The 22,051-nt window shown below is 41.4% G+C and overlaps 1 protein-coding gene across 6 annotated transcripts in view; it reads right to left on the bottom strand.

Moving 5' to 3' along the window:
• Positions 1-921: 921 nt before the first annotated feature.
• The window catches only part of LOC118419845 (POU domain, class 4, transcription factor 3-like), a 44,459-nt gene continuing 23,329 nt past the window's right edge, over positions 922-22,051 (bottom strand). For 2 of the 6 annotated variants that reach the window (XM_035826490.1, XM_035826492.1), the window contains exons 2-5: positions 18,211-18,249; positions 17,455-17,499; positions 3,789-3,905; positions 922-3,554 (exon numbers count right to left, since the gene is read on the bottom strand). In XM_035826490.1, coding sequence (XP_035682383.1) covers positions 2,622-3,554; positions 3,789-3,905; positions 17,455-17,499; positions 18,211-18,249 — 1,134 coding nt within the window. In that variant the 3' untranslated portion in view covers positions 922-2,621. Of the gene's footprint in view, positions 3,555-3,788; positions 3,906-17,454; positions 17,500-18,210; positions 18,250-21,070; positions 21,309-22,051 lie in introns of those variants that run through there. The other 4 variants (XM_035826491.1, XM_035826495.1, XM_035826493.1 and 1 more) reach the window with 3 other exon arrangements.

Raw genomic sequence — 22,051 nt, 5'->3', positions numbered from 1 at the left:
CGAACCTGGACGGGCACTAAGAAGATCTGAAGCGGTACGAATCGTACCGTAACGTGCGGACATTTATAACGGATAATGGGCCAAATTAAGACTACTATTACAGTGTAGCGGGGAAAATCTTGCATGCAGGTAGCGCGAACATGTAACGTATACACCCCGGTATAAAACACATTACACCGGCAAGTCGAAATGGAAGCTATACAGTCAGCTCCCAAGGGACGCATCTTTCCCTGGCAGCGCCGAGTCTCCAAGGACTAACGGGTTACGGGTTCGAATCTCTCTTTCCAGGCGACGTTATTGAAACAGGGACTCGACAGGCGCCCTGTCCGCGCGAATTTGACGTCCAGGTCGCCATCATTCGTTTCGACAATTTTGGGCTCGTCTCTCCTTTCAGAGTCTGACGATTGTATGACATGACAGAACCCTGGCTCTCACGCGAAGGAGCTCTAGATCCACCACGCCTGTCTTGTTCTATTTTCCTGCACGCGCCTCCCTCGATATAAAAGAAAATACCGCATCGATTGTGTGCCCGTCCTTCGCAACGTAATAGCTCTCTCAGACGCCAGTCTACGAACCAAAAGCATAAAGAATACCACTTCACCCATGTCTATATCTTCTTCATATTGTAAACATTAGCTTAACACTCTCTCCTACGTTTAGCTGACGCTTTTTTTCTGTTGTCCCATTTTGCACTTAGACATAAGCCCTCGGGGCTATAGAATAATTGCCAAGTCAATCACTTGATAGGCTGGCGATAGACAAACCCCACCCCTTCGCGTGTACCAAAATTAATTATTTCATAAACATCGCTTGGCGAGAGAAGGGTACATCTGCTACCGTTGTGTTCCACAACTCCCACGAGACCTTCCCAAAACACGGGCTCTTTGACACACGCAGGAAATAAGATTGGTGAAACGAGCGTTTTTCTTTCTTTCTAAAGCCTTTTATTGAAAAATATCTGATAAAGACGAGAAGACAAGCCGACGAATGAACATTTATGGTTGTGACGAGAAGATGTGAAAGAGGTTGTCCAGGCCACGCTTTCAAATTTGAAAGAAGCCATGCACACATTTCTGCTCTAAACTCTCTAGCTGTCTACATTTGGTGAATTCTATCTACTTCTCTTATACCCCCTGGGTAGGTTTGTGCAATATTTCCCGCTGTTAAAGAGCTGTACAACAATGTAGGAATACCAGGGACCCTTCTATACAATGAAGCTTACTCCTGGGGCCATATGCTGGACAAAACACGAAACTGACTAGGGAATTCTGCTACATATTACAACCGTCTACACATATCGCTGTATATAAAAATGCACCACCTTTTTGTTTATAAAGACTGGCGGTCGATCTCCATGTACATATCTTAGCCCTACACTTCACATTCTAAAATTCTCCTCAATTTTTCTTTCTTAAATCTATACATCTTGCTGTTGTCTCTTAATACAATAACATATCATTGCTCTTCGGTATATATTATAGATCATATCATTATTACAATACACAAATAACATCATAAAAAGGACACGTATATAGAGCATAAGTGGCATGATTGTTTTAGACTAGCAATGATACAACGTTGCTATATTACATATACATACAAGACAGGCGATGTTCCTACCTTTTTCTCTTTGTTGCAAATAAAATATACAAGTGCGAATTTTCCCGTCCCGTACCATATATTAATATGGCTACACTGCCTTCTAGTTCTCTGCTTACGTAGACTAGACTGGGTAAAAAATTCACAGTGTATCAAACGAGGAATTCCCCAAATAAATACTTAATGATGAAGATAAGGCCTGACTTGTAAATATTTTATACACAAGCGGGGGAAACCCCTGCTTCGTTACTATTTTATGCAACGTGGGTATGATGATACTACTACGCGAGGTTAGAGCAAAACGTGGGATGTTGTGTTTTTTTCTGTGCTTTTGAAGGGTTTTGTTTTGACCGTTATTTCAACGCTATCAATCAAAGAACAATACGGGTGAAAAGGCGTTGGTTGCGTTTGTTATAGCTTGGGGCTATACGTAAACATTACGGCTTGTGTGTTCGCTACGAGCACAAGGTAACATTTGTTCCGCTTTAATGACTCTATAGCTTTCAAATTTGGGCATACGAACACGGCCGTATAAGCGTGGGGACGCTATAAAAAATCGCTTGCTAATTTCCCTCGTTACAAATCCTTATAAAGTGATTAGCGACAACACAGGTCCATTCGCCACGAAAACGGAGCTAATTTTGTATGGAAATATCGTACATTTTTAGTTGCTATATGCGGGCGTTTTTGTGCTACATGTATACACAACAATTCCCTTGACTGCACCAATCGAACTATCGAACCTGGAAGGCAAAATTGGCCCCCAGTAGCACAGACTCGATGAAATAAATTCACCTACATTGAGCAGGGATTTGGCGACAAGCTATCGCTGGCGGCCCGGTCTCTCTTGTCCCCCAGTGCGGGTTCTCACTAGTCAACGGTTGGGCGGTGCGATAGTAGAGTCTTGCCTGCGTACAGTTATCTTACAGTTTGTAATCAGAAGTATGTATGTAGTAGACGTGGAATATCATGGAGTTCTTTCCTACCGGGCACGGTGTATGTATATAGCTGCGAGCAGTCTTTTATCTCCCGCCTTGCTGCGCCGAGAACTTCATTCTCTTCTGCTTCTGCCTCTGGTTACAGAACCACACGCGTACCACGTTTTTCTTCAGGTCCAGCTTCTCGGCAATCGCCGCGATCTTCTCCGAGGACGGGCGAGGTTGGACCGCGAAGTAGGCTTCCAGCGACCGCTTCTCCGGCGCGGCAATGCTCGTCCTCTTCCTCTTCTTCTCGGCGTTATTGAAGATGTCCGGGCTCCTCTGTTTGGCGCGGGCTTGCTGTTCGGCCTCGCCGAGCCACGCTTCCAACACGGGTTTGAGAGCGACCATGTTGTTGTGGGAGAGTGTGAGGGACTCGAAACGGCAGATGGTGCTCTGAGAGAGGGAGCCTACACCGGGTAGCTTCAGCTTGCCCAGGGCTTGCCCCACGTCGGCCTGCGTTACACCGAGCTTTATCCTGCGCTGCTTGAAGTGTTCCGCGAAGGCTTCCAGTTCGCGAGGGTCCGTGTCGTTGGGATCGTGCATAGACATGGGGTGGTGGGGGTTGGGGACGAGGTGGTGGGGGGACATGCCTGTCATGTTGCCCGTGGGGGCGGGGTGCATCCCTGGGATGTGTGTGGGCGCCATGGATGACACTGAGGACACCACGGGAGAGTTCGGGTCGGCCATGCTCATACTGAGCGGTAGAGAAGTCGTTGGGAGTTGATCGAACGGTGAAGCCTCGCTGTCGGCGGCGAAACTGTGAGGATGGTGGGGGAGAGGGTGGGAGACGTGAGGCCCCGGCCCCGCCACCGAAGTCGCCGGGGAGTGCGCCGTGCCGTTCATCCCGGGGTAGCCGGTGTCAGGACGCAGGAGCTGCGGTGAGTGTTTCACGCCGCTTCCCGAGACCACGTCGATCGCCGCCAGTGCCTCGGCACGAGCGAGTAAGCTCTCATCCAACCCCGCAAATATATTGCTCTGGAAATTGCAAATAGATGCAGTTTTGAGTCAGAGGGGAATAGGCCCTAGATAGTGTTTTAAACACAGCCAGAATGAAAATCTGACTTGGGTCATAAAATATGGAACAGGCTTGGCTGAACACATAAATGAACCTTTACTCCACGGTTATTGGAGTTCGACGATGAAAAAAACATAAAGGGAAGTCTGACAAGTTCTGGGTGCCCATGGCTTAATGCATATATACATACGTACCGGGGGGGTTGTCATACAGTGCCGGCGCATGGCTTCCGAGGTGCGGTGGAGAGGGGCGTACTTGGGTCCGGCAGTTATTGGAGGGTGCATGCTGATGTGTTGTTTCCCGTTCATCATCTGGAAGGAAAGAAGGGACTGTTCAGCCCGCGCCAAAACACCCAGCCAAGGATGACACCACTCCTATAGCTCGTGAGAGACAACGCTAGAAAATATATTGGCTTTGTATACCAGCTGCACCTGTTCTTTCTGTACTCTATGTATGCATTCACACACAACTCTTTCCCCTGACGCGTGCGCACTAAGCGCCTTCACTCGGAACTGCCGAGCATCATTTATAATTTTCTCCCGGCCTCTAAAAATAAAGAAAGAAAGGCGATAGACACTAGGGAACGCTCCCTGGGCAGATTTTAATTCTAATAAATCTCGGACTGCGCAACATTGAGTCATCTTTTTAAGAGGATCTAGTGTTACACCGACTTGCGTAGACGGCGCGGTGTTTTAACGGTGGGCTTTTTCAATGCGACACCCGCCACTCTGTTAATATCACCCCAGCACCAAGAGGAAAGATGAACGGAAACATAGCAGCTTATTTAAGATCATAGAAAAAAACTGGGGCGGGCGAGGTATGAATTTTTAATAACTCGGAAACCACAGAGTTTTCGGAACTATAGAAACGATCACTTCAAACGAGGCTTGAGAGAAAAGAGATCGCTTCCGATGTTGGATTGAGAGTTTCACCTATATTTTTGTTTGAGGTAGGGAGGAAGGTTTTGAGATGGATGCGTTCGATTCCAAAGCTGTGCTTTAAAGACGGGATGGGTTAGTGGTTACGGCCCATCTATGCTGGGATAGCTGGTGTTACATTGTAATGGGTAATACTTCATTAGGTAGCGCTTGGATTGATCTTTTTCTATCCGCAACCTGACGTTTTAAGAGAGAAGAGGGGGGGTAGATGGGTAGACAATGAGATTTAATTTTCCGCGACCAAACATTGGTTTTGCAGCTCGCGCGCCGGTATAGGCGGCAAATGGGGCGAAACGCTGGAACAATTTGGGTAATTGGTTCGGGACGGCCCGAGTTATTCCCGTGGCCACGCCCGCCTCGTACGCACCGGGTGACGACACCTAGTGACCCGATCCCTCCACCGGGACCGAGTCGCCATCTCCCCGTGCGGACCAACCAACAAAGCACGGCGGCGGCGCTCGATATTTTCCGCGGAGTTTTGGGAGGAAATCACGGTCTCAATAGCTCGGTATCGAATATCACCACTCTCCTCTTTGTCTCTTGTCCCCCGACTCCCCTCGCTTCAAAATCTCCCCTCTGTTAGTTCTATACGAACAGTTATTTTTTCTGTGCCGTATCAACAATGTCGGGCCTATAATACCTAGCTTAAGGGCGGGTATTAGAGCATATTACAAACATTAGGGGGTGAATGTGTGTGCACTGTACACAACCTTGCCTCGCGTGTATGGACAGACGGCAGGTATACAGGTGTGGTGAAAGCCAGGGACGCACGGTTGACACAAAGGGGAGCGTACTAGTCCCATATGGGGGCGGAAGAACTGAGGCGGTACGCGGCAAGCGCACGGAACCTGCCTTCAACACTCAATTAATTTGGCAGAAGCTAGTGAGACGGAGGCATTGTTACGATAAGCCTTGCGACAATCTGCGAATGTAGCCCCGGCACTTATTCAATTTGGCTCTCCGAAATTCGTGTAATCCAAACTGGTTTAGGTCAGACACCCACTGAGCGGTTATATTCCAATCTCTAGCTGTTGTGGCGGCCGTTTTTAGCACGTGAGATTGTGTTATATACAATGTAACCTGGACATATATTTCGACTGTGTATTGAACACGTAGAGGAGTATACTATAAGGCGAGTTCGCACGAGTAATACACTTGTATCATTGAGACGGTCTGTTTTGATGTTGTTGAACAGTGTTGCTATTTCTGTTGTTCAAAATTATACATCTAAGTAGTACAATACGCATATATGCGACCATTACATGTGGTTCTTTTAAATCAGTACGAGATAGGAAAGTTTTAAGGTGAGTTTACTTCAAATCTGATATTTTCAGAATAGGTTGTTTTCTTATCAAAATGTCATCTCAGATTCCTTACTAGATAAAAGTTACAAAAATAGCAATGTCTTTGTTTCAACGTGTTTATGATTTCGAATTCAATATGGATTTCTTTTGCTTTGTAATGCTTGTACCGTCAATTGTAAGTGTTAAGACAATGGCTCATACTCAGTTCAGTAACTCTTTTCATAGATGTCCTGCCAAAAAATACAATAATATTTGCTTACCAATGAAAAAATAAGACACCTTTTCTTTAATTGAAACATTGCAGAAAAGAGTTATGCCGATTTCAGATCTTATTTTAAATTTACAAAACACAAACGGGTGCACATCACAAGTGAAACTCTTATATATCTATCACAACTTAAAATGTTTCAACTGATAAATTTAGCGATAAGCACCATTTTATGAAATAGCTATTTTGACAAATGCTTTGATATTTAAAACACGATTACTAGTGCATCATTTCGCGAAAACCTTTTAAACATGTGTCACTCAAAGGCCAAAATATTTGCATTGTTTTGACGTGTACGAAATCTCAGGTGAGTTTTAAACAATAGGCGCACCTGTCTGATAACGTGGTATCAAGGGACTTATTCTCTCTCAAAGGTAGCGAAAGAAAATAACGGCTTTTTAATCACGTCGAAAACATTTTCGAAATCTAAGACTACTCAACATACGCATTAAGTAAGTAAGATGGTTGGTATTGTTTTCTTTCTGTAGTTTTAGCGCCGGTGGTGCCATACCTGACCGTCTGACGTTGTTTTTGTACACCTGTCGGTGAGTCCTTTGATCTATGCCCACAGGTGTACGGTCTACCTGCTGATCGCGACCATATTTTACAAAACGTTTCATCCGTGACAAGTCCCCTGGGATGGAAGAAGGGGGGGGGGGGGGGAGGGGGGTAATACCAGGGTGCATGCGGCAAGGGACGAGTATGTAGTCTCTACCAGACTACATAGGCTACTGGTAAAATAGAATAAGTTGTCTGAATAGATTGATAACCTTACCACTCTATGTTACAAAATGTACTCCTATGGAATATGTTTAGAAGGACCTTATGTAAAATTTTGGCCCAAGATTGAAAATATTCTCGAAAACAAAACTTTCAGGATATGAATGACATGTATGACCACTTTGTCTTAGCATATTTGCATCATTATTTAGTATTACTTTCAAGACCAGCTAAATAGGCAATTCTAAAGGGTTGACTTAACTCAAAGTTGCTATGTAAAGAAACCGTAGGGAACTTTGCTACGTTTTCTTGAAAATACAAAAGGTTAACAATAGTAATTACAGCTGATGAACCGAAATAATAAATAGCAACAACTATAAAAGATACCAAATATGATAACAACTGATAAGTAGAATACTTTCTACATTTCTTTCAAATAAAGAAGGGGGTATGTTTTATAACTATACTGCCATAGTTTCACATACGTTGCAAAATTTGTTATCCTTTTTAAAAAAAAGATTGTCCCCTGTTGAGGGCATGCGTCCTAACATAACATCGACACCATCTGTCATATGTTCCCTTCGCTTTGTGACAAATTATAACCCTACGGGCATTAAAGGAAAATCAAGGTCTTCTCTTTATCTACTGTAAACATAGCCTTCCCCATTGTCCCTTTAAAAAACTATCGGAGCACAACACGCTTTAATACAGTTAGCTTCCGTAGTAGGCTTATTGTTTTCTTGTTGGTGTTTTTTTTCAATGGTTTGCCACCCAGCGAATGGTTCGCCACCCAGCGAACAGCAAGCGGTCTTAAACTGGTTTGCAGGCTAGTTATAACAGGCTAGAACGATTTAAAAAAAACAGTACATTATTCGAAGCAAGAAAACAGCCCAAAAGTCTGCTAACGTGGTTATCTACAGTGCCCTGTTTGGAGGTTAGTTTGTTCACTGGACGGCGAGCGCTGAGCGACTGTACAGTGACAAAAATGGATTGTTCATGATTGAAGTCGGATGCAAAGAGTGAAAATATGACTTATGAAAAGGCACTCGAATCGTAAAAGAAATTGTTATCTTTGAAGTTTGTGGTGTGATCTGAAATTTTGGGTCGCTCAACTGCCGCTGTGAGGTCATAGCCTATAGGGGTAAGGAGTTGTTAGTTGTGAAAGTTGGCCCCATGCGTGTGTGATTGCAAGCGGGACTGTCCATAGGGTTTGCCCCGGGGGTAAACTAACGACCGTCCCGAGCCCCGGGGGCATGACTCGTCGCTTCCCTGACATTTTTATCACCTTACCGTTCCCATGCTGGCTTTACCTGACACAAGCTTTTCTAACTTCTGTTCTATCACAATGGCAAACTCCGTCTATGGGTCAACCGCGGGACTAAATATACCCCTCCATTAATATCATGCGAACAAAAGATTTACGATCCAAAAGTGGCAGAAGACAGAACTTTTTTTGCCATCCATCCCTCGCGAGGGAAAATAAAATTACGGCTTTTGACCTATTACCGTCCTCGGCCCGCCATTTATCACAATTGCGCGTGGCTAGAGGCAATGACCATTTGATCTAATTGGGCGAAGCCAGTCACGGAAGGTAAAAAAGGTGAAGGGAAAACAAACATGCCCCCCCCCCCCCAAAAAAAAATCTCGCGCCAACGTGTGAGCGATCATAGGTTAGAGGTCAAAGCGGTTAGTTTTCGTGACCAGGTAATAAATTTTAACGCTTTTCAACTCTTTAAAAAATTGAGAAAGGGTTGAGGTTTTGCCCCGAGGGTAGACTCGACCCCGTCAGGTAGGCGCCGGGTGACTGGGAGAACACCTACGGGCCTGCCCGCACCTGTTCCCGAGAGTCCTCCCCGGCACGTGCCCGGCACGCGACCGTCTATAAGTACAGCCTGTCTCCCCTCCCACTACTCTTACGCCCGGCTGAATAGCTGCTATTACACGCTCATTACGACAGTTACCCTCCACTTTGCTATGATTACGGCTGGTCAGAGGGAAACAGTTGGTCGACTTGCTGAGGCCGAAAGTAAGGTTAGCTTGAGTACTAATAGAAACTATAAAGTACTAGTAGAAATCATAGCCTTCACAAAATTGTCTCTAAAAGAAAAAAAAAGGAAGTTATAAAACTGCCCAATAGAATCACTCGAGGGACCAGGTAAAATTTGGTGTATATGGACAGGTGGTCACTAGAGACAGATTTTAAATGCTTACAAACAATGGAAAATCTTCTTGTACAAGTTAGAAATCATAGCCTTGACAAAAATTGTTTCTAAAATAAAAAATTTAAAAAAATAAAAACTGACCATTAGTATCACTCGAGGGACCAGGTAAAATTTCGGTCTATGTGGACAGGTGGTCACTAGAGATTCTAAATGCTTGTGTCAAAAGAAAAAATTATCTGACGAACCAGTAAATCATATTGACCAGGTGGTCTTTATGTACAGGTCTTCACTTGTACAGGTTTAATATGTGCAAAGTTGAACTCATCCAATGTTAGAGTTTTGTACGTCCATTTTTCCCTTCCTGTCTTTGTTAGCACCGCGTTAACAAAAATGTCCATAATGACTGTTAGTGTGTTTCCGGAAGAATTATAAGAAGAAAAATTATTTTCCTGCTTTCGTTGGTACAAATCCGCGGATTTAATCTGATTTCTAGCGGATAATCCTGACCTAAATCCATGCCTAACACAGTCCCGTTCACTCTCTAAGTCGGTATATATCTCACTGCAATTGGGGCACCGGTGCGGCACTGCGGGGTTCAAAAGATCACTGAACAAATTTCTAAAGATTGAATTTGCTTACGTTTAGTGTATTTAGCAATTTGTTGTCTTATAAGTCATATACTGTACGTATTACACAATATCTAAATGGTACAAAAAATCGGCGAAAATAACACTGCAGTGAACGGACACCGCAGTGCCGCACCGGTGCCCCAAGTGCAGTGAGATGCCACCTTTCTATCGTCCAGGCGCGCCATATGTTTATGTGACGCCAGCCGAATCACTCAGTAATTGCAACATTTCGTCAAATGGAATCAAATGAGTTGATGGATGTCTCTTGTTGGGTGCGCTATCTCCCTTTCTTTCCTCTGTTCCCAGATAGCGTGCCAAAACTCGCAGCGGGGTCATTTTTGGCGCCGATTTTTACCTCAATCCCCTCTAGAATTAGAAACGTTTCAGACCATTTCAGCTACAAGTGAGGCACATTAGCGACAACAAGACCTGAGAGACCAAGAAAAAATGTCCGGCCACAAATACCGAGATCTTTCTCATTGTCGTCTCTAAAATAATCAAAACAAGGTAGCAAGAATGCCATTTATATAGCCTATCCCTAGGTTCATACCATTACCACAATGGGCGTTACATACTTGTTTTGGTACACTCTTACTGTAGTTATATTCCAAGGATATTCGAATGTTGGCCCCAAACAAAGAGCTACTCTCTCTTTATCCAAGCGCACAGGTGAAATATGACGTCACACAACCTGCTCACCTGGTGTTAAATATACAGGTAAGACACCCAATCCACGAAAATGCGACCTCACCAGGACCTAAATTCAATTTTTGTAACCCTTAATTTCATAATGTGAATATCTTTTGAAACGTAAAAGTATGACTGAAAAGACAGCAAAAGACATACAAAAAATCGATTCATCTTTTTGTCCCTGAAATTCTTTGAGTTGAATCACTCGGTCGCAGGGCGGTTGCAGCGAAGTCGCCGCCCTATAGTGGGTTGTAAAGATATAAAATGGCCCCTATATACCATGTTTTAACCCGCTTCCTTGTGGAAGTGAAACCCCCATGTGGGGTCCTACATCATGTGTGACAGCGAGAGGATGTTGTTTACGCTGCCACTTGTAATTGTCAAATGGACGACACTTTAGGCGAGGGGGGCGTGGCCAACTCAGACAGGGTCACGCGAACGGGCCGTCAATCATATGACGTCATGTGGTAACGGAACCAAGGGTCTCGCATTTGGTTTGACCCGACGGGACAACATGGCAAAACGCCAGTCTACTACGACACAACATTTTCCTTTCTATTAGGTAAAAATTCAAGCCAGACGAACGTTTTTGAAACAAACTAATAAGTTAATGGTTGGTCGGTTTAAGGGACTAATACCTATTAAAACTAACATTCGTTTCTTGTCAGTAGTGTCTACATTATTAGCACAAGAAAAATTACAACAACAAAAAAACATTTCTGACAGAAGGGTTTCGATAAATCCTTTCCGTTGTTGTCATTTGCTGGATTTTACAACATTTCGTGGAAATAGTATTGTGTGTACATCAAATTCATTAAAGACGTTGTCTTAAAGTTCAATTCTGATATAAAGTTCATTTTGATGTTGCTTTCATTCTGTTGTAGGTATGCAAGTAACTTACAAGACAAGCTAACAAATGTCAAATTGTTTTTGCTTTTATGTCTGCTACATGTCTTATTTTTGTGAAGTTACAGCGATCAACTAGTGACTTTATTCTTGAAAAGACAAAATGCGGTTTTTTTACCAGAATTTGTTTCGAAAACAAGATATTCTTTCTAAAATGAAACCGAATTTTGTTACAAATTTTCGTGTCAATTTTGCAACAAGACTTAATCCTTGTAAATTGTCACAATATGAAAAACTGAATCACTAGAAAATGCAGTTATTAAAAGTTTCATCTGATATGATATTTATCTGGGGTATTTGAAAGTGTAGAAAAATCAAATTCAAGTACAACTTAGATTTAAGTAAATTGCCACCATTTGAGATTAGGAACGAATTTGCTATTTGTACCTAAGAGACAATTTAAGATTCACTGTACCCGTTCTCAGCTTACTTGTACGACCAGACATAGCTACAACTCTACGCGTTAAGCCTCCAAATTCCGCCACTTTCCAAAATAAATTATTCAAGAAACAAAAAGAGCAGTTAAGACTGTGCGGCCAGATACGATATCTTCTCCTTAAATCGCGGGCGAAATTACATCAGTGAAATTTAATTGTGAAGCTTTCGTTGTTGTGAGGGGGAGGGGGGCGGCGGTGAGGGAAGTGCAGAGATCAAATGACGGTATAATAGAGAACCCGCCGTGTTTACATTTATAATGAAATACGCGGTATTGAAGCAAATTTGGCATGAATTTTTTAGAACTTTGAGTTCCTATACACGTGTGTGTGTGTAGTAGGGATTGTGTATGCAAGAATTTGGCGGGAAAATGAACTAGAGGGCGCCTCTGAGCGCTGCAAACAGCAGCCAGGGCGGCATGTTTTTTATTCGTCGTTCATTTTTAAATGGCGGACGAACAAAGTGACGAAGTATGTGGTATTTTGATCGAATACTTTCCTCAGTAAAACGCACATACAGTTTTGAGGTGTCGCTATGAATGGATACTTGCACGTGTTCCATATAGCAAAGAGAATTTCGGATTTCTGAGACAGAAAAATGCTCAAATGGTGGATGTTTTCCTCAGAATTTGGAACCCCGCCCTAGCAACTAGCACCTGGTCACGTACGAAGGCAATTGTTATCGTCTGCAAAATGTCCCGGATGGACCGTATGTTGTTCTCTCAGGTGAAAAATGTGCGGGCGACCGTGTGTGGTATAAGAATAGGTCTTCCCTCTATAAAAACGACAGATTCTAAACTCATTTTAACACTATCATACCGTTCTTTGTAACGGATCTGAATTAAAACATTCCTAACTGAACTAAAAGGCGTAAATTTGAAGGTTCCCTTTCAAATTTTGTCTTTTGTATCTGTCTATGTTCCGAGAACAATAGGTGAGGTCATCAAAATGCGAGTCGTTGTGCCATTCTATCAGATACACATATTTCTTACGATATCTCAAAATGTTTCAACGAAATTACCGTTCCATGTGAAAATTTCGTTTGAAAATGAACACTATATTTTCAAACTAGAAAATGTATTAATTTTTAGAAGTCAATATAAAAAGAATTAGAATAACAGGAAACGTTATTCTTGACATATTCAATAAGTGAATATCGGGTAGATAGCATCGTATTCGTTTCATCGTAACACCTGGATATGGCGGCGAAAATGAGAATTTTATGGACAATGTTTCATCAATTTTTAGAAGGAAGAATTTCAATTTGCTCCTGATAAAATCGAACAATGCACTTCCGTGCAAAATTGAGCCCGCGTATAACGTTGATTATGTTTTCATAACCATATGTCGCGCCAATAAACCCTTTGTTCGTGGCGCTTTCACCCAAACAGTAATTTAGAAACAATTTCAAACCCGTTGTCTTCTTGTTTACGTTTTCTTTGGAGAAAAGAGGCCGTTCTTTTTTCATTCTTTTTTTTTGCTCTCGACTGCAACAGAGGTGCTTTATCTGTTAGGTTAAAGAGAGTCACAAAAATAAGAGACAAATTAAATTCTGTTGGCGATGGGGTGTTGATAGCAAGGGCTGAAATTTAATTTGGACATCCCTGTATCCCCCCTTTTTATCGTGCAGCCGTGCAGCACACTCTAATCTCTCTTCCAGCGAGTGTTATCAGTAGTTAAAACGGTACACGGCGTGTACACTTCGCTTTTCTCGTAAACATGCATTACAATCGGTACAGCTAAAAGACACTGTTTCAGGATTCGTTCAGAAATTTTGTAGGAATCGAAGAAAAGGCTTATCTTTGTTGCGAACGCAAATGTATACATTTAGCCCACTTAATTCTTCTTGAAGATATAAAATATCACGTTTTTTACATTTAACTCTTCACATAATACGCCATTTCTTTGGAGGAGATGTAACTCATATATTAAGAATGTTATGATTAATATTTCCTCACAATTCTACCGGAAACAATGCTTACAATTAACCACAATGAAGAAATACCTATTTTATTTTGCAGTAGGATCTATACCTTCTATATAACGTGTGTAACATTGAAATGACACCAGCCCCGTTGACCCTACATATACCCCATCCTTTTTACACGGGTTGCCGCACTAAACGAAGGAAACAACACAATTCCGTGCGAAAATCCCCCACCTCGCCTCCTGAATGCCAAATTTGGCGGAAACGAAATTTAGGGGAGATCTTTTCCAATCGGCGCGGTAAATGGCCTCCCAGCCACCATTACGGACGAGTCAAGAGTCGTCAGATCGTCAGAGGAGGAAAGATGGGCTGATTTTTCTCAAAGATACCGAACCACGCTCTTCGAATTACGGCCTAGCAACAGAAATGGACACTGCATGAAACCCAACATCTAAGCATAGTTTAAAGCAGACCAAAAATGCATTTTTTTCTGTAAGATTTTGCATGGACATGGTTCTTTACAAATGATTTACGAATGTTAAAAATCAGAACGTGAGAGGAGAAAAGATGGGTTGATTTTTCTCTCAGATACAGAATCATGCTCTTCAAATTACGGCCTAACAGCAAAAATGGACACTACACAAAACCCAAACCTTTAGGCAGAGTTTAAAACAGACGAAAAATGCGTTTTTTTTGTAAGATTCAGTATGGAAGTGGTTCTTTACCAGCAATGCTTTACGAATGTTAAAAATCAGATCGTCAGAGGAGAAAAGATGGGCTGATTTTTCTCTCAGATACTGAACCAAGCTCTTCAAATTACGGCCTGACAACAGAAATGGACACTGCACAAAACCCAACATTTAAGCAGAGTTTAAAACAGACGAAAAATGCGTTTTTCATGGAAGATTTTGCATGGAAGTGGTTCTTTACAAATGCTTTACGAATGTTGAAAATCAGATCGTGAGGGGAGAAAAGATGGGCTGATTTTTCTCAAAGATACAGAACCACGCTCTTCAAATTACGGTGTAACAAACAGAAATGGACACTGCACAGAATCCAACATTTAAGCATAGTTTAAGTTAGACGAAAAATGCGTTTTTCTGTAAGATTTTGCATGGTAGTGGTTCACAAATGCTTTACGAATTGTGCTTAAAAATCAATGGGACGGTCACAAGAAACTGAGAGTTATTGAGAGAATTTTAGAAAAAATGATATCACAGTTATCGCCACAATAGTGAATAGTCACAAATATGCCACAATATAACCTTTTACTAAAATGTTAAGATATCTTGCTACAAAAACTTACATGTTCCGTTCTACTCTTGCAGTATTATTTCGTTTCGTATTCTATTTCTGATATTCTTGTGATGATCAATCTAAAGATTTTTTCGTTTGATATGTCTTCACATGTTTTGTACCAGTATATAACCGTATTTTCAGGCTAAAAAAATAGTCTGGTATTTCCTTGTTTCGATGGTATATTTTGGTGGGATGTTTTCAAATGTTGATTAGTATAATATTGACGTTAGATTTATCTTGTCAATGTAAAGGTGAGATTGGAAGAACGAAATGTCGCTTGCAGAGATGTCAATCAAACGGATATTCCCGATCGCGAAAATCAAACTAAACGTACCAGGCACGATTCTTATCTTTTTATCTCGTTTCGGTACCAAACCATCGCTACTCGGCGTCCTGTTTTGTTGATGTTTCACAGGAACTAAATCCCTTCTAAGTTCTAGTTTAAAATGGTTGTTGTGTAGAACAAGTCTTGTGCGTGACTGAGCAAAATCCTACCGATGAATGCCTGCTCATGCCTGGCGTGTGTCTCTGTCTCGCCCCCGGCATTTTCCCACACATATAGCGGATTCACAGACAAGATAAAATGATGGGACACATTGTCATCGTGAGACGCTTTCTCCGAATACTAATTCAGATACGAATAGGATTTGCTTTTCGTATGCAGTTTGAAAATACAGTTTAAGCTTAGAAAGGTATTAAAAGTAGATTTTTTCCACAAGACCAAAAATAGTCTGGATAGCAAAATCTTTATATCATTAACATTGAGATACACATGTAACACATTATTTTATATTCGCGACATTTGTAAACGCCGCAAATACGATCCACACTGTGGTTTCCCCATTTTCTGGTGGTGCCAAAAAATGCACTATAGCAGAATGTAACCATACTGGCAGTTTTTCTACGAGATTAGATGATGTCCGATTTTCATTCCCTCACTATTCTTGTCAATTGCGATAGAATAGACACAACATACCATACAACGAAATTGTCATAAACTTCAAGCAATTTCCTAATATTACATTGAGTATTATCAAGCTTTAAAATCCGTATGCCTTCATATTCTTATCTTTTATTTCGATACAATCTTGTGCAATCTCCGACATGTAGATAATTTTGCTGATGCCGCTTTAATTCTTAATACTTATTTTAACAAGTATTAAGAATCCTGTCTAAAGTGACCACCTGTCTATATAGACAACATCTTACCGGTCCCCAGAGTGGTCTTGATCTTCTTTGTCAGTTATAGTTTGAAACGTTGCCCCAATGAAGAAACGGTGTAGATTTTTGTTGGAATGTTGGATAAAACGTACTATCTTTCACAATGTTCAAAACACATTGCTTAAAGTGGTATCTCACTGTTTTGGGGGAACCGGTGCGGCACTGCGGGGTTCGTAGATGACTCAACGAATTTTAGAGATAAAGAACGGATATTCTTACGTTTTGTGTATTTTGCTGTTTTCTAAGTCATACATTTATGTATTACGCAATATCTAAAAACATCAGCGAAAATAACAAAGCAGTGCCGCAGTGAACGAACCCCACAGTGCCGCACCGGTGCCCCAAGTGCAGTGAGATACCACCTTTAGTGTGTTGAGAAGAGAAGACAGGACGAACACTTCAGTGATTTATCCATTTAGTTTCTATACCTTATTATGATAACAACAAGAGATTTACAGAATAAAAAGCCGCATGTCCCACGGGATACGTTCCACGCGTCGGTTCAAATACACGTCAGGGATCTGACGTCACCCCGATAGGACGGCGACTTCGTCACGACCGAGCTACGACTGAACTACAACCGATCTACGACCGAGCTACGACAGAGTTATTTTACAGAGCACTCAACGACTTTATAGATAAAAAAATCGCTTTGTGTATTTTGTTGTCTTTTCTGTCAAACTTTTACATTTTGCGGCAGTTTTTAATTATAAAGTGAACGGTTACACACATCCGATTTAGGTTGCAACGAGGTTGCAGTACGATCGCCGTCTAGTTGAATGGAGGCCTAAACCCGAGACAGCTTCATCTAAATTTGTCCCTCTTTATTCAAATTGTACAAAATGTTATAAACTGACATTTTGTACAATACGTAGTAGGGAAAACATGGGATGACCGGCAGATAGAAGAACAAATATGTATGTCTATATAATTCTATTGAAGCATAGTCTCAGATTTATAAACTCAGGTTTTCTAAAGAGAAGTTAACATCTTTCTCATGGTCCAAGCAACGATTGAAAAAAAGAATTGAAACCTAGCGAAATCCACAAAGAGAAGTTCAGGAATTTTGAAACAAAAACTGAACAGAGACGGTGGGCGCCATAGACTTTCAGCAACCTATGATCCACTGCTCACTGAGTCACGTGTTCTACCTGCATAACGTGACGTCACGACAGCAGTGGATTGTTCATTCCTTGACAAAGACTGGTGCTGTTCAGTCGAAAATTTGGGTGACTCCAATTTTGTGCTGGAAATTACAGTTCAACTATTTCAAGAAAAAAGTTCTTATTTGGAATGTTCGTTCTAACGAAGGAGCTTTTATATTCTATCCCTACCCAACCCATAGATAGGTTCAAGACTTACGGAAGTGTCATCACTGCTAAGGAAGACGTAAGGATTGTTGTTCCGCTACGTAGACAAACAAACAAACAAACAAACAACGGGTAAACAGACGGGTATTTTCAACAGCGACATCGCGCGAAGCTCAGCATTGAGCAACAATTTGAGATATTTAGCGAAATCAATATCATAGTATAGAAATATATTTACGTTTAGCAATACATGTTATAACATTTTAACATTACAATTGAAAAATATTCAGTACAATGTATGTTACACATTCATGTGTTGGAGATATATAATGTTAACTGACATAACACAAAACATCACGCTAGCGCAATTGTATTGATAAAAGGAGAGTTCCCTTTTGTACATGTATTTTTGAAAATTCTATATCAGGGTAGCAAGCAAAAACAGGAAAGACATACTTCCGAAATGGATTAGAATTAGTAAAGCTATGATTAAGAACCATACTTTATCTACAACGTACGAAAAGACAATTACATTGGTATTAAAAACACAAACTTTCCACTAGATGCGACCGAACTGCGAATTTCATCGGTAAAAAACTAATATTTCTACGCTTTACTCTTTGTTGTCTTTTTTCATTCATAACTTTTTGCATATGAATTTTGTATGATATTCCAATTATGAAATAGAAGGGGAGGGGGCACAAATCCAGCTTAGGTCGTAGCGATATCGCAGCATGATCGACGTCTAGTGGAAAAGGTGTCTACAAAAATCTTTTGAAGAAAAGTTACACAACTGAAGCTTTCTTACCTGCATGGATGTTCCTCCGAGGTCTAGCCGATACTGATGCTGTAAGGGACAAAACAAAGGACAAAGAAATAAACAAACATGATGTAAACAACAATATCCCTGTTACATCTAAACCATACAAATGATCGTACATGTAATGAAACGTATTTGATTCAACCTAGCTTTAAAGCAAAACCTGGTCAACTTCTATTACTATAACCAAGAGGTCAATAGAATGATATTTTCTGTATCAAGGAATAGTGTCCAAGAACTGTAGTGTTCTCTGTATTCTGACGAATTTGAAATAAATGAATAAATGAAAAAGTTACTGTCCGCTTCATACTCTTAAACGTGTTGAAAACTCAACTACAATTGTCGCTATCGATATATCTTAGATATGATTTTATATCCTACAAATGCACAGACATTTCGGCGTCCTACTGTATAATAATTGTCAAATAGAAATAACACTGTATACACGCAAATGTACATACTAAGTTGGTGATACTATAGTTTAAAACAAGACTCAAAACATGGCTTCAGCGTAAGCATTGGTAAAAAGACGATTGCGCTTGAAATAAAAACGCGATTTCAAAATCAGATAGTATATGTCTAACTTGGTGTTCACATTTGTGGAATATTTGCACAATTCTTTAAAAATGCTCATATTTTTCAAGATTCTTATTTGTTAATAATCTCAAATACAGTCAAACTATAATTTCTGATATTTCCAATGGTCGTTTTAAATTTTCCATTGTGTGATAGAAACCGTCTGGGTGAGAGGCCCCATGGCGGAGCGGGTGTCAGCACATTCTTAGCCGGACAGAAAAACGATGGTGAAAGAGTGGTCCTCCGGGAATATGGACTAACATATCATCACGATTGATACGTTTCTTTTCGAATATTTGAGGCCTTTGGAGGATTTACAGGTTTTCTCAGTAGTTAGTCGTCCCTGTAGCGCAATGGGTAGTGTTTCATAGTTGAATTCCTGGTTCTAATTAGTTGGTAATTGGTTCGAATCCGCGGAAGAGTATCCTAGTTGGAGATGTGTTCGTCTTTCGGAAAGGACGTAAAATGGGGTCCCGTGTTCTAGGAGGAATCGAGAGAACGTTACAAGAGCTTCACTGTACCCCCTTTTTCCACTAATACTGCGCTCTCACAGCGCTCTCTCTTCAACCTAAAATTTGACAGATCACTCAACGAATTGAAGAGAAGCAAACAAATCTTTTTACGCGTTGTTGTCTTTTCTGTCACACTTTAAAATTTTGTATGGCACACCCTGTACAAAATCGAAGGTTTCACACACTAGTTTTCGGTCGCAGCGCGAGAGCAGCGCGATCGTTGTCTAGTGCATAGAAAAAGGGGTTTCACGAAGATGGTATCTATTGGCTGTTACTACTAGGTGAACATATCCGCGAGACACGTCCGCCGAGTTACCGAGTCTCACCGTGCGATTTCACCAAGCCATCTTTAATCCGTCGCATGAGAAATTCATAGTCGACTGATCCCTAGGTGGATGCGATTTTTCCACCTCTCCTAGGAATTCATCTCTCTCTGTTTCTTCCTTCTGTATCCACTGTTTATACAATACGCTACCACATTTATACGTCCCGTAAGAAAATACGCACACACAGCGCATAACACAAGCCATAAGACAACCTGTTTACCTGCGTGTATATGAGACAATAGGGGTGATGTTTTCACAGAAAACCTGACCCCAATTTCCTGTAGTTTCACCTGCTTCCAAACTTGAGAATCCCCTCTTAAATCCGGGACGTGAATAGATATAAAACCTGACCCTTTTTATGGACTAGATACCACTTAAATCTACGAATGCACGGAATGTGGAAGAAGGACGGATAGAATTGAGGGAAACAAAAAACGCACGCAATTTAACTCGACAGTTAACGGCATAGAAATGTGAATTGCGATGTCACCACACGCAACGAACTATATTTTTGTAGGCATTTTAATTTGAACAACTTTCCTTAACAAGTGACAAAAATGTCCTTGGTAACAAACGAAACGGTGCTAACAAAAATTAACTTCTTTTTCGGAAAGAAAACAAAATCTACGCTATGGGTGCACTAGATAATTTTGGCAACGACAAAGATAAAAATCAAATTTGAAACATGGCAGAATCTAATGTACTTTGATTCCTAACCGACCACATATTTACTTTACAGTGCTTTCTAATAAAGAATTTTTTTGTTTGAAAAGTAGACAATAAAATGATCAGAATATGCGGTAAAGAAGCTAAGCAGGTAATACGTATATTTATGAAATCATGGTAGAAATTTGAGCTAAGTTTGAACGTACGGTTAAGTTTTGGCGTCAACACAGAATTTCTAACAGTAATGTTGAAATTTTTAACTGTAATGTTAAAGGGGAAAGGAGGACTAAATCGTAATGGTTCCGATCTTATATCGTCCACGGGAAAAAAGATAAAGATCACCGAGGCAAAGGCAGATGTGGAGCGGTGATACGGGACGCTACGACCGTCTGTCACTCGCTAAGCAACCGCTCTATTTGTAGCAGCAATAATTACACAAGGACAGCTAGAATATTTGTGACATACAGTTTTGTGTGAAGCCAGGTTTTACATGCTCAATAATAGAGATATCTAAAACTGTTCACACTTACAAATTAGATTACGGTACAATAATTAAGTTGTCATTAAAGGGATTTTGAGACAGTTTACAGTTTAAAATACTCAGGAAATCCACTTGACTTGAAGTTGGGCAAATGTCGGCCCATTCTATCCGTGAATTGTTCCGGGTACGGTCGCCATTCAAATCTCATCATCCGAACCAAATGGTAGAAGAATTACGCAGTCAAGCTCACAGTGAGCGCATTTTAAAGATCATCAGATATACATTACCGGGCAAAAAGATCCTCTTCACCACTTAGCATAAAGACCTTTAAATTTTCTCGTCCTCCGGGTTCCGTACCAGTCCATTCTTGCGCAATTTTGTCATGTTGTAGGTTTGTAGATAGGTTTGTAGCCCACCTAAACAGATGGCATCCCCGCATTGTCATCTTTATAGCGGTGGGCCTGAGAACAGGTACATACGACAACCGCCTATGTAATTTCTGGGCGACGTTTTCCAGTTGAATTGTTTGCTATTTTGTCTTTGTTTGGAGTGTGGGACTCGAACCCCTGACCCCCTGGTCATGCTTTACACCTGTCGTGCTGAAGCGAACTGACAGCTCCGAACAGACGTCAAGCTATAGAGACAACAGGATGATCCAAATTGGCCGCGAGGCAAGAAGTATTTAGTACAACTCTGAATAAAATATATTTTGTATAAATATTGGATCCCTTGCGGTCTTCTCCGACACAGACGTGGATAATTCTGAAACGCGACGTTTTGATAATGTTTTCTGGAAACAGCGGTACCTGTGTCCTTTGTTTTTTCAGGAAGGGAGCGGTTGGGTGGGTTCCGACAAAGGCAGGTAGACATACACGAGAGGTCCTTTGTTCACGGCACGCGTCCAGCGAACCGCCCGGGGGCATGGGCCGCCAGCCCGGCCAGCAAGCCCGTAAGGTGCCCCGGCCGACCCATTGCCCTCCGTGTTCGCTTGTAACTCCACGGTAAGGCACGCTAGTACCACCCAAGCAATTCCTATCCCCATCGAGTTAAGAATAAACACTCACTAGAGTAGGTATCATTAATACTTATGTTTCGGAAACTAGAAGAATGAAGTATGAATAGCCGACTCACGGGCGCATCTATTATACATACGACCTAAGAGAAACTTGCATCTCTGAGCATAACTGTAAACATACATACAAAGTGCCGAAATTAAAATAAATTCTGCCCACCGCGAAGGACTTAAAACGACACCGGCGATCCCTTAT

The sequence above is a fragment of the Branchiostoma floridae genome, chromosome 7, assembly GCF_000003815.2.
Source record: "Branchiostoma floridae strain S238N-H82 chromosome 7, Bfl_VNyyK, whole genome shotgun sequence".
In the NCBI taxonomy this organism is placed as follows: domain Eukaryota; kingdom Metazoa; phylum Chordata; class Leptocardii; order Amphioxiformes; family Branchiostomatidae; genus Branchiostoma; species Branchiostoma floridae.
The sequence above is the reverse complement of the archived record's forward strand: the minus strand, read 5'-3'. Positions and strand labels throughout refer to the sequence as shown.